This window comes from Gigantopelta aegis, chromosome 3, assembly GCF_016097555.1.
Source record: "Gigantopelta aegis isolate Gae_Host chromosome 3, Gae_host_genome, whole genome shotgun sequence".
NCBI lineage: Eukaryota > Metazoa > Mollusca > Gastropoda > Neomphalida > Peltospiridae > Gigantopelta > Gigantopelta aegis.
Window position 1 is genome coordinate 9247521 of NC_054701.1, and position 13733 is coordinate 9261253.

The 13733-nt window shown below is 34.3% G+C and overlaps 1 protein-coding gene across 3 annotated transcripts; it reads right to left on the reverse strand.

Moving 5' to 3' along the window:
• Positions 1-1763: 1763 nt before the first annotated feature.
• LOC121367488 (mediator of RNA polymerase II transcription subunit 19-like) lies at positions 1764-11182 on the reverse strand. 3 transcript variants are annotated; one of them, XM_041491686.1, is made up of 6 exons: positions 10979-11182; positions 9672-9828; positions 7551-7650; positions 5870-5978; positions 4641-4753; positions 1764-2091 (listed from the first exon to the last, which is right to left on the reverse strand). In XM_041491686.1, exons 1-6 carry the CDS (start codon positions 11169-11171, stop codon positions 2047-2049), a joined length of 717 nt encoding a protein of 238 aa, XP_041347620.1. In that variant the 5' UTR covers positions 11172-11182; the 3' UTR covers positions 1764-2046. The 3 variants fall into 3 exon arrangements, with proteins under 3 accessions (XP_041347620.1, XP_041347618.1, XP_041347619.1); XM_041491684.1 differs by having other exon boundaries at positions 7551-7677; positions 10979-11178; XM_041491685.1 differs by having other exon boundaries at positions 4580-4753; positions 7551-7677; positions 10979-11178.
• Positions 11183-13733: the final 2551 nt, after the last annotated feature.

A 13733-nucleotide genomic window follows, 5' to 3' on the forward strand; every position in this document is an offset into this window, starting at 1 on the left:
GGTGATTTACCCTCTTTTCACAGAAGTATGGTCCTTGAATTTAGGAGATACAAAACACATTAGTTCGGTAGGGGACATTTATTGCTTTATATAGGTATGACTATACCAAATAAAATTCCTTTGACGACCATGTTAACGTTTGTGTTTAAAAACACTATATGCAATATATCAACCAAACTATGACCCATAAACATCAGTACTACAACCCCTACCTCAAAGTATTAACTGATGAAAAGGATACCTTTCATGGCTCATTTTTGGTATAACCAGATATTTTTACAACACCCCTAGATTCACACACAATTTTTTACTCTTTTTTTTTTTCTTCACAGGTACCCCATATATATTCCAAGCACTAGATGAAATAAAATTGCATACATTTTAGCCAAGATGAATTTTGTTTTGTTTTTACATCCAACACACTCGCATTTATAACCAATCACAGGACTTGTGGTGTTAACTTCTCTATCAAAAGTTTGGTGCACGTCGAACTTTGACCCAGCTGGAAATTATTTGGTTTAGTGCTACCTATAGCAGTACTCTCATAATGCTTGTTTATTTTGAAACCCTACCAGTTCTTGTATCAAGATTTTGCTGTCATTACATCTTGCACTGCAGTGTGAAATATATTATGTATTTATTTTTAACTTTAATAAATCTGAAATACTATAATAGTTGTTACTTTATATTATATTAAAAAATTTTGGATCAAATATTTGAGAACATTACATTATTAAAAAAGTAATAATAAAAAGAAAAAAATTAAACTTAAAATCGCATTATAAATAAAGGTACTATTTGAGCAGGACAGACTGCAAATATTGATTGTACCTGTAATAAAAACGGATTGGGGTTTAAAACAGGTTCCCATTCTATTCATTCATCTCTGTAAAATGCTTTGTAAATAATTTTTATTTTTGCCTGTGACTGATTATCAGATGGTTTGCGCCTGAGGTTCAATCTGACCGATTGCCCTTCGTTGATCAGTCAGGCTTGTTTTCTCGTCCACAGTTTAAGCTGCTGTTCAACAAATTGCCAAATATTAATTTAATTTTGTGATTGTATTATTTTGTAATATGGGACGGAATGTAGCCCAGTGGCAAAGCACTCACCTGATGATGCACAGTCGGTCTAAGGTTTGATCCCCATTAGTGGGATCATTTGGCTATTTACCATGACTGGTATACCAAAGGTTGTGGTATGTGCTATCCTGTCTGTGGGATGGTGCATATGACAGATCCCTTGCTACTAGTGGAAAAAAGGTAGTGGGTTTCCTCACTAAGACTATATATTAGAATTACCAAATGTTTCACATCCGATAGCTGATGATTAATAGATGTGCTCTAGCGGTGTCGTTTTTTATTATTAAATCTCCAAAAAGCTAATTTAATAATTTGCATGCCCTTTAAATCTACAATTAAAACAAATTTATTCAACAAGTTGATACTAATTTAAGGGATCTGGTTTAAACCCTATTCATCCAAAAAGTATTCCAATGGCCATGGTATGTGCTGCTCTGTAGAAAAACTGAATATAAAAGATCCTTTGCTGCTATCATGGTTGGAGAAGTCTTATGTGGCAATGGCCAGTTTCCTCTCATTGTTGAAATAACAATTTGATTGCAAATCACCACTTTAAAATGTGCTGAGCTATTTTTTATTAATGGTAGTTTAAAACCACTGCTGAAGGCCCTTTTTTAAACCAACATGGTGGAAAAAGATCAGCATTCTGAACTAAATAAACAAATTACAACACAATCCAGGTTTAGTCTATTTCACTATAAATACACCATTTATTCTCAAGATGGTGAGAATAAATAAAAAAAAATACACTGTCAACATACATGTAAACACAACAAACCACTTTGCATTCTGTCCAAATGCAATGCACAGTAAAATGACCACGATGATTTCACACAAATGAATAAAAACAGCAATGTGCACTGGTCTTTATGACAGATGCTGGTAAATAACTTATAAAACATTGGCAGCAGTTCATGCTGTGAAGTCACATTTCAAATGTGATGATAAACGATGCAGATTTCTGTCACACTGGATCACCGTGTGTAGATGTGTGTTCTGGGCTGTGTTTCTGTGAAAACAAATTAATTCATCAATTTAACTCAATATCGAGTACATAGGAAACGCTTCTACCAAAAACTTATAAGGACTTGGCCTGAGTGCAAGGATTCCTGCTCTAATACAACAATAACCCAATTTTTTATGCTAAATACCTTTACATTGAGTTCACTGGTAACAAATATTTGACATATTAATCACTAATATACACAACGGGAAGAAACCCATCAGCACCCATGTTAACCTGAACATTACTGAAAGGGGATGTTGTTGGGTTTCATCATGTAGTGTGTGTATTACTGGTTAATATGTGAAAAAAATGTTTTCGGCAAATTCGAAAATTATGAATTAATGGTATTTAAGGGTTATTGTAGTATTGGAGTGGGAATCTTTGCCTACCCGGCAGCAATTCTGTGTTTTCACTATACAGTTATTTCAGATGGCAAAGAGTGATCATAATCGTCTAAATGTCCGTCCAGCTCTTGAACGGCAGAGTACTCAGGCTAGTTAGGACCGCTAGAAATCACTATATATCCATAAAATGAAATATTTAAGGACCTTCCATTGTTTCTTTTAGGTTCGTCAGGGTATGAAGAAAACAAAAACAAAACATGCCAATCACACAAAAGTTTGCTGTTTTGTGGGGGGTTTTCCATTCCATTTTTTTTGGTGCTTTGACAATTCTACTCAAAGTACAAATAAAAAGTGACCTTCCCTGACAATTTTTACATTTATCGAAAAATTAACAATTCATGTTGCTACAGCTGGTTTAATGAGATGTCTATGAGGGAGCACACCACTATATCAGCCAGTCAGGTAGGCGACAAATTTAGTTATGTGAAAAAAGGGTATCACTTTTCTTTATTTTATTATGATGGTGTCTGAACAGATCTGACAGTATGATTATGAAATACTGGAAGGGTAACATTGCCTCTTGATTTTGGCATATCAAACTGACATATCTGCTTAGCTACAGGCTAGACCATTGTTTACAGTGCCTGTGTTACATATTTCTAACGAGAGCTGCCTCCCCACCATTACTCTATGTGTCAAGCAGGCTGGATAATTAAAGTTCAGCCAGCAAACATTTCGCTAACTATTTGATTGGCTCCCGATGTGGACATTTGTTTTAATGTGAAGTGCATAAACGAGTCTAGCGAACGTTTTTCTGCTCGGTCTTGCTGAATGCAGTCCAGGTGGTGAAGTATCAATTTAATTTGCTCAATTCTTGTCACAAAGGCTGTTTTCTTCTTGTCAGGTAGTATATAGCACCTACTGTTAATAATTTAGTCGGTGCTTGGCTTTATGTTTGTATTGTCACCAATGTATAATCAAGTGGTGAGATACCTAAAACTGTAATGATTATAACAGAAATTTCATTATTTGGAATTAACAAAATTTTAAAATATGACATACTTAGCTACCAATAAAATAATTAGCTGTATCTCTCCTCCATACAACAGTTTTTTGTTTATTTCATGTTGCATTTTTTTAACAGTAGGCCTACTGCTAGCATGTCATTGGATTTCTTCAGACCATTTCTAAACTGTTGCAGTAGTATATGATGGTGTCAGATGATCTTTGTATGGCAGCCATTACAGGTTTGAAAATAATATATTGATCATTTAAAGATTGTAGAACCATGACAAAAAGTTTTAAGAAGTAAACATGAAAGCAAATGTATCCTGTAACCACTTTCTATCGGCTGATTATGATGACCGATTAAAGCAAAGTCATAAACGAATATTAGCAGATTATGACTTTTGATGTCACGCATAGCTGCATTACAAAACCTCTCATTTGACCTCTAGATAATTGTACAATGTAGCTGAAATAACAGAAACAATAGCTTTTGCCCTCAATTTTTATGGTCTGCAGGATTTCATGACGTTGGACACCTGCTTTATCCTGTTGATGCTGAATGAGAATTTCCCACTGTTACCATCACCGAATAAAGCCGATATCCTATGTCATTCACTACATTTAGTTATTCTTTATATAAACAAATTCATACGGTTGAGGTAAAGAATACAACTATGTGCATTTCTTTTTACATTTTACAATACATTGTTTTGGGGATTTTTACATTTTACAATACATTGTTTGTGGGATTTTAAACAAGAATATAAATGTAAGTACCTTAAATTCTCAAAGTAGTACTGGCCAGGAGTACCACAAGTTTAATTCAATTATAATTAAGTATGCGATTACCATTACTGTGAAACACAATCAATTTAATAATCGGTTAATTAAGTGCAGATCATCAAGAATATTGTATCTGTTGTTTTAACCAAAGGGTTTCAAACTTCAGTTACTCCCGGAGTAAGCCATGTTTGTTTCTTTCTTTCATTTCAGATTTTTTTTTAGTGGGGAGTAAATAAAAGATTAAGTAAAGGTCACGTTTACAGCAAAAATAAAGTATGGGAGAGATTTTATCTGTGGAAAAATAAAAATGCAATGGGAAATGTGTATCATTTTCCTGGAAATAATTCTATTTTTACCTGGCTGAAGATAAATAGGTATTTTGAAATGTCATATTTAAGATCAGACATGTTCAGTAACCTTTTTCTTTTTCTTGTCTTTTCTCTTTTTCCTCCGACTGTTGGCGTCTTTTTGCTCTTCGTCTTTCTTTGGTTTCTTGTGTTTCTTCGCCTCAGCATCGGCCGTGTTGTCAGCTGGTTAAAAACAATTCAAAATAATATTAGTTTTGATGATAGTTTGTTCTCTTACCACACTGATATTTCGGTCTACAAATTAGTTTCTTGCTTTTTTAAAAATGTTTTTGGTGGGGGTTTTAATATTTATTTTTATTATCCACTGATCTAGTCATTTATTGGGATATTTAAAAAAAAAAAATTCACATCTCTTAAAAATTACGATAACAATCATTTTATTTGTGCATTGCTACAATCAAAATGTTTTCAGTGCACAGTGATCGACATCCATCAGTGCAACTATAAACCAAGTTTCATTTATCTAGGACTTATATTTTGTGAGAAACTGATCTAATCGTGAAACATTTAATGTTAAACTTTAACTCAAAAGTTGACGCCATCGGAAAAGTATTGCCTATATCTCACCTTTTTACTTCGTAAAGGTGAGACAAATCTATATCATCAAAATTGTGGTATGCACACAATCAAAACAGTCCCACCAAGGCATTGTTTTGAGTCTCTATAGACATCAGCACAATAATAAAAAAAATGGATGTACAGAAATAAGTACTGTAAGAAAAAAACTAAGTTTAACCAGAAGTATCCTACTTTGTTTTGGGAGACTATGTCCCCTCAATATATTATATAGTGTTATTTGGGTTTTCTTTCTGGACTGGGTTATTTTCTTAGAAAGCTTGGACTGCCAAGATAAAATTTAATGTCACAGACTATTCATAATGCATCAATGTGTACAAATCTTGAAATTATATGATGCCTATAAATATACCGTGAACAGAAAGTGTCTTCCATTGTACATACATAAACATTTCACACTTACTGGTTCATTTTCAGAATTCAATATCACTCATCACCACCCCTCCCCAAAAAAAAAAAATAATAATAATAATAAAAAATTGCTTTTAATTATAAATCTAAATTTTGTTTTTAAAAATTAAAAAATTCTAAATCACTTCCATAGACTCCATGTTTGTTGCATTAACATTGGATACTAGTACTTACTAGATTCAACTGGAGATTTTACTTCTCTAACCGTTTAAATTGTTAAAAGTATAATGTTAAACAAAATCCTGCCTTACACACACCCACTGTGCTGTGTGTAGCCATCGCGTTACTCACTCTGTGTTTCCTGGAGAGTGTTGCCCTTGTCGCCTTCCTTGTGCTTCTTCTTGTGTTTGTGTTTCTTCTTCTGCGTCATCAGGTTCATCATTTGATACTGCTCCGGCAACTGAGAACACAAACATAACACAGTGAAACACCTCTAAACCTAGCATCCATTGAACCAGGGGACGGGACGTAGCCCAGCCAGTGCACCAACACTGTTATATCAAAGGCCGTGGTATGTGCTACCCTCTCTGTGGGATGGTGCATATAAAATATCCCTTGCTACCTTGCTACTAATGGAAAAATGTGGTTTTCCTCTCTAAAACTGTCAAAATTACCAAATGTTTGACATCCAATATCCAATGATTTTTTTTTTTTTTTTTTTTATCCCACTGCCCCCTTTGCGTTTCTCTCCTTTTGAATTTCATCTGATTTTTCCTCCTATCTTTCAACTTCGTTCACTGTCCACCTCCACATCCCTTGTTTCTCCAACTGCGACACTGATTAATAAATCAATAATCAATGTGCTCTAGTGGTGTTCTTAAACAAAACAAACTTTAACAATTGGACCAAGCAAAAGTCTGGTTTTAAGGTACACAAAAATAGATGTGACATTGAATGCTCTATGCATATTTATGCAGACACCTACCGGTACTCTTGCATATTTATGAAATGTTTCAGACATATAACAAGTTTAAATAGTGACACTCCCTTCTAGTTACCAAGACTGTCCTGAGTTTGCAGCCATTGTAAGATGTTTCCAACTAACAATCTTTTTGGTGACTAACATTACATATTAAATACATGTTCTTGTTTAGAATACCAGTGTCTGTATATCCATAGTGTTTGCGGTCATATATCAATGTTTGTAGTAGTCACTCTTCATTTCATTTCATAATATATATTTTTTTCATATAATTAGAAATTATTGAAAGGTGAAATCTGGTTTGAACTTCTACAAACAGTAGGATGACAACAAACATCTTGTTTATACTGATATTTTAAACAGGAAAATATGTTTAATATGTAATTTTAGTCATCAAAAATGACCTGTTACAATGACAACAGACCCAGGACAGTCTCTTTGATAATGTATTTTTTGTGGCTATCTCACCTGTCATCTAAATTCAAATGTAAGTACAGATTAACAGGGCTTCTAAATTATGGTAGCCCCACTCCTATGGCTAGTGATATTCAATGTTGGGCTAGTAAATAACTAATATCTCCATGCCCACTGGCTAGTGAAAACAAAAGTTGTCAAATGCTACTAATCAGGGCTCACCCTGGATCAAAAATACCTGTAGCCAAAATATTAGCCAAATGGTATTTTTAAAGTTCTATTGAAAATGCTTTAGGTTTTACGCAGTACTGTATAGAGTATTTATATATTGGTATGAAAATGTATCTTTTTCAGCTAATTGTGTACAAACTGGAATAGGAAATTAGTAATAAGTCTGTTTCATAAATGTGAATATTCTGCCCCCCCCCCCCCCCCCATATGTAAGAGTTTTTAAATTCTATCTCCCTTTTTAGGTAACTTATCGGATTATTCCTATTGGTAAAATTGTACTTACATAAAGTAGAGCAAGTGAATTTTTAATCATGGCAAGTAAGTCTTTAAAATCACTGATCCCACGTCTAGTGGATGTGTTTTTAAATTCTAGAAGCCCTGATATTACGAAACTGGTATACGTACAGGACCAGGGTGAAGTCGGAATCCAGCCAATCCAGATCCAGAAAGAGGTGTCAGCTCTTTCCCTGTGATCGGAGGCTTCTCAATGAGTGACCGCAAAGAACTGCAACGAGATATTGCAAGCAATACACTGAAAAACAAATCACACAACACTTTACCATGTGTATAATTACATAATATTTTGAATTATCATCATTAAAACAAGAAAAAAATATATGTATCATATGGTTAATAAGACCTCAGCATAGGGGTGTAACAATATATTTGATGCATCAAACAGCGATCTATATCGTAGTTGCATTCGTATTCGTCAAAGCTGAACCGAATACAAGAATAGTATTCAATACATATAAATGTGTAATGCTAACTGTACAATTTATTTTTCTAATAACCAAATCATAATACTGATTCGACTGTTTTAATAATGTCCGGACCAGTTTTGTAGTAGATCAAGCACATAGAACAATACCGGCCTCGGTGGTGTCGTGATTAAGCCATCAGACATAAGGCTGGTAGGTACTGGGTTCGCAGCCCAGCACCAGCTCCCACCCAAAGCGTGTTTTAATGACTCAGTGGGTAGGTGTAAGACCACTACACTCTGTTCTCTCACTAACCCATTGTCCTGGACACAGCTTAGATAGCTGAGGTGTGTGCCCAGGACAGAATGTTTGAACCTTAATTGTATATAAGAACGAAAATAAGTTAAAATGAAATGAATAGAATACTTTTTTATTCAAAGCATTGGACTGGTACCCTATGTGTACCATGATATCACTTCTGTTAAAAACAAACACCCATGATTAATCAGTTTTTACAAGAACCTTTATAGCCCGATTCAGTGATTGCAGGTTTGAATGGCTAAAACCTGACAGGGAACAAGAGGTAACTGCCACTCAAAATACATACACATGCCTCAGGGTTGAAAATTAAGTTGTTTTTTTTTGTTTTTTTTATTAACATGAAAACCAAGGTCGCCAGCAAGGCCAGTTGAAGAAAAAAATCTTACTGGCCTTTCTCAAATTCAACTAGACCTCCAATTATCACACTGGAATTAACTGCACAGGTAAAATAAAAACTATAGTGTTTTTTGTTGAATAATAACCGTTTGCATCAAAGAAAACGGATGAATTGATGTTTAACTTCATAATGAATAAAGCAAAAATTGATATAAAAAGTGCATGCTTTAGTAAACTAGTCTGTGAGTGGTAGTCCTCTTTGTGGTGATGCCAGAGGGATGGAATAAACTTTGTGGTGATACCCCAGCAAATAATTTCCTCAGGAGTGGCTGTTCTCCTAGATAGAGATCCATGGAATCATCCACTGTTTTGCCAAATGCCCATTCGACTCTGCTTTGTGCAGAGATATGGCCCTGATCATGTTTTTATATTAATTTTATATTTATTCATTATGTTGGCACTGTCAAAATATAGAACGTGTTCTAGGTCTTCTGCTGCCAGATCTATAGTTCGCGCCAACATAGATGTGGTGTGTTTTGTCACATTCGATTCAGTATCATTGAGTTTCTTTTTTAACTAGTACCATACTCGCCAGACAGTAAAATCTATGGTCGCCCAATGGACTACCTTTGTAAAATTCTTAGTCGCCCTTAGCCAATAAAGGTTGCCACGGGAGACTGCTAATTTTCAACCCTGATGCCTTCTGATTATAATCAGTTTCACAAGCAGGTTTTGTTTTCCTTCTTAAATATCACTGAACAACTATTCAGATTAACAAATTAGTGCCACAATCGACATTAGGATGACCAGTATCAAATACATGTAATATTGTAAAAAAACAAAAACCCAGTAATATGAGCTTAAATTTACATAAAATTAGAGGAACATTTATATCAGTACAGTTTACATAGTTATGCTTCTCTGCATTTGTTTCTAGATTAAAATGTCAGAAGCATATATTGCTTCCCATTCCACAAAATGAATTTGAGCCTTGAAAGAAAAACGTTATTTGCCAAACCATTAGGCTCTTGGTATTTGATTATGGTGTGTCCAGCTGGAGGAATTAGTAACTTTGAGAAAACAACCATAAATTATTGGTTGATTTTGGCATTGTTGGGTTTTTGTCATATCACTTTCTGTACAAATTATAAATGAATCCAACACTTGCCTGTTATCTGACATCCCTGGTGTGTCAATGTTCCCTGGAAGGTGGGGAAGGAAGGAGCTAAGTTCATCTTTAACTTTCTTTCCACAGAACTTGCTGTATGAATGTTCCAGCCCATGACTTCGGAATAAGTTGGTGCTTCCAGTGATTTCAGATTTTTCTAGTGAAATTTGAAAAACAAGATATAGAGCAAAATTGATACATGTAGAACTTTTACAAAACATTGTAACATTTAGCTGTTGTAGACATACATTGTGTATATATATATATATATATTTGTTGTCGTCTGTTGGTCGTTCATTTATAAATTCGACTATTATAATGTTTTTCTTCACAATTCAGAATCATTTTTATCAACTATAAAGTTTTAAAAGCAAGATCATGCAAGTATCTTAATAGAAAACTTTACAAAACATAAAAATCACTAAGTACTTTTACTACATTAAGTTATTTTTATGCTCTTCATAAATTGAAATTTCCTTTTAAAAAATATTAATACTCTGGTTATACTTTTGTTTACTGTGTAGAAGGCATTAATTTTTTTAGGGCTTGAAGTTGAACTGACAGCAATTGGTGCCATTGAGATATAAATTGCGTGGTTTAGGAGCATCACCGATGACACTTTTGTGCCACTGGATAAACATTACTGCCATCAGTAACACTCCTCCACAACAGGAAAAATTAATGTATCTGGTGTACATTATCTGTCAGTATTTAACATTTGTACATTTGAAATATGTCTACATGCAACAAAATAACCTTTCAGTCATATTTATTTGCTGTAAAAGTCACCTTTTAAAAAAATGACATAGGCAGATTTAAAACTGCTGTCGGTGGGCTATTTCACCCACAGCAATTCTTTTGTTTAAATGCCATGGGTGACAAATTCTTAAGTTCGAGACCTGCATTTTATATTCAGATTGTCTATTTTTCACTAGAACTGATTGGGATATATTCAATTTCACGTACCAGAACTTTAAAATGTACCAATTTATTTCTGTAAATATCATATTAACATTTTTGTCATTACCAGAATGCAATTTGGGACATCAATGGTATTGGTTAATCATAATGTTATGCTGTTTAAAATCAGCGTAAGACACACCAACCTCGACATGATGTTTGAGGTCAATGTACCACACTATGATCTATTCATGCTATTGCTAATTTTACTGCTCTAAACTATTTAGGAAAATTCAAATAAATGTCAAATTTCGGTGTTTTATTATAATTATCATAATGATAAATATAATAAAACCCCGAATTTTGATAAATCATAATGATTATGTAATTGTAAATCCCCAGCATACCAGGTACATCTTTTAGGAGATAGAATGGACCCGTGTGGATTACAGAGGGCACTTTCCCCAGGCTTATTGTTGTCTTCAGGGTTCCTGTTGAGTCTTGTCGCGGAACATACGCCGGAGATCGGGATCCTCTGTCTCTGGGACTCGACTTCGGTGATATTTGTTCTGGACGACGAAGCGGATCAGCCATCTTCATCCATTGCTTTTCGTCTTTGTTTATTTCGTTCTAGCTCGCGGGCGCACCATTAATATCTCACTTAAATTCCACAGTCACGCGCACTCCTTGACTCGAATAAAATAACATAAACTAAATAACCCTTTTGCTTCACCTATGAAAATCACCAAACTGGAAAGTTTCAAATGCTAGAAACGATACATACATATTACATTTTATTTTGGTAAAGTCACGACAGGATATATTTATTAATAATACTTAGTTTTAAGAAAAACATCAAGTTGTGGAGATATACATGTACATTCATTTATTGTTGTGACAACTACAAACCAAGAAATGGCAACAACAGCATATAATGGCATAAATCTTCCTCCCTTTCTACTTCTCGTTCCAGCCAGTGCACCACGACTAGTTTATCAAATGCCGTGGTATGTGCTATCCTGTCTGTGTGATGATGCACATAAAAGATCCCTTGTTACTAATGGAAAAATGTAGCGGGTTTCCTCTCTAAGACTATATATGAAAATTACCACAAATGTTTGAGTTCCAATTGCCAATTATTAATAAATCAATGTGCTCTAGTGGTGTCGTTAAACAAAACAAACTTTAACTATTCCTACGTGCTTTAAAACAAATGTGTGACTGTATACCAGCTTAAATTGGCTTTACTTAAACTATGGCTATCTAGTGCACTCAACTGGGGTACGATGGAGCGTAGGCTCGATTACCGTCTATGGACTCGGGTTTTTCCTTTGAAATCAGTCCACGACTGGTATGTTAAAGGCCGTAGTATGTATTCTGTCTTGTCCAATGGGAAAAAGTGTATAAAAGATCGCTTACTGCTTTATTGGTAGGAGTAGCCGATATAGCGGCAGTGGGTTGATTTTAAATCTCTTCCTAGCTCTGCCTCCTTCTCCCCCCCCCCCTGTCGCTCTCTCTCTCTCTCTCTCTCTCTCTCTCTCTCTCTCTCTCTCTCTCTCTCTCTCTCTCTCTCTCTCTCTCCGCGTCTCTCTCTCTCTCTCTCTCTCTCTGCCTCCATTTTCACTATGCATAAATGTGTTTTTTAAAATTAAAATCAACCGTTAATAAAATAAAAACGTGTTCTAAGGCATAGGTTTAAAAATATTTTTTTTAAATTATCAATTCAATAACTGGGTGTAGTCTTATTATTTGATAATCTCAAGTTTAGCATCGTGTTATCACGATAACTGTATTTGCTTAACTAAGACCATGAAGACTGTCGACGCCATAAACTGTCAGTAAGGTAAGGTCACTACGATAAAATAAAGTCTTTCTAAAACCACACAATACAGAAGCCCATTGAGGCCAAGTTTTTACCGGGAAACAAAATATGGCGAATATATGACAGTTATAAAAACAAAATTATATTAAAAAAAAGAAAATTAACAACACGAAAAAACAAAACAGTCTACTTAATATACTTCTGTTTGTACATACAGCTTGTAAACTGTGGTCATTTTAAATGTATATAATTAATAATAATAATAATAATGATAAGATATTTGTTTTAAAAATACGAATATATTCGGTTCTTTGGGTACCGAATAACGAATACGCATCGTGGATAGCCTGTATTCGGTACACCGAATACATGAGTGAATCAATATACACATTACTTTTGGCAGACTGACAGAAATAAGCTCAACTGGACCCCGTTCCACGAAGCGATGTTAGCGCAACGATCATCTTAAGTACATAAGATAGTTATGCACTTAAAGTGATCTTAGGGCTAAGATCGCTTCGTGGAACGGGGCCATGGTCTACATGTAGTCATAGACGAGTGGAGCTGATTTCAATCCGATTGTACCTTTGGAGAATATATACGCAATAATTTTGCGAATATACGCAATACATATGCAAATATACGATATCATTATTTCGAATATACGCACTTTGAGTATATATATATATATATATATATATATATATATATATATATATATATATATACAAACAAACAAAAAACGTCCCGGTAAAAACGTTTGGCCTTAATGGGCTTCCATAACAGAATGTTCTCAACGTTTTTTGGAATTTTGTATAACCTTAGTACCTCGGTTATTGTGTTGTGGTCATAAGTTGCTAGAGACCGTGAAGTGACACACACCTAGCTAGAGTTACGGAACCGACTGTAGACACTGCACCATGAATCAACGCTTGGTTTTGACTTATATTGTCTACATTCTCATAAGTAATTATGGAATTACCGTATGTATATACATTTATTATATATATAGCTATGAAATATATAAATCTAAAGAATCTATAAAAGTCATATTCTTTTAAAAGTCATATGTTGACTGTATTTTAGTTACTGTGAAAATACAGAAGTCATATATGCTATTTTGTGAACAAATTCATGATTCAATTATCGTCCTTGTAAATTAATACGTTTAATTATTGAGGTCAGTGTCGCGTTCGTCGTGTTTTAGTTTGATGATTACTAATGCATCTGATCGTATTTGAAAACATGTATGTGATATGCAATTACGGTGAACTAAAACTGATTAAGTACGAAGCTAAATAATGGTTACACACTGTCCTGTCTTTGAGTGTAAATTAAAG

Bases quoted from the DNA above. Each gene is read 5' to 3' on its own strand.
- LOC121367488 (XM_041491684.1), bottom strand. From the start codon at position 11,171: ATGAAGATGGCTGATCCGCTTCGTCGTCCAGAACAAATATCACCGAAG. The intron at 9,829-10,978 runs GTATGCTGGGGA...AAATTTCACTAG, and splicing joins TCTCCTAAAAGATGTACCTG to AAAAATCTGAAATCACTGGA. The intron at 4,754-5,869 runs GTGAGTAACGCG...GTTTTTAACCAG, and splicing joins CACTCTCCAGGAAACACAGA to CTGACAACACGGCCGATGCT.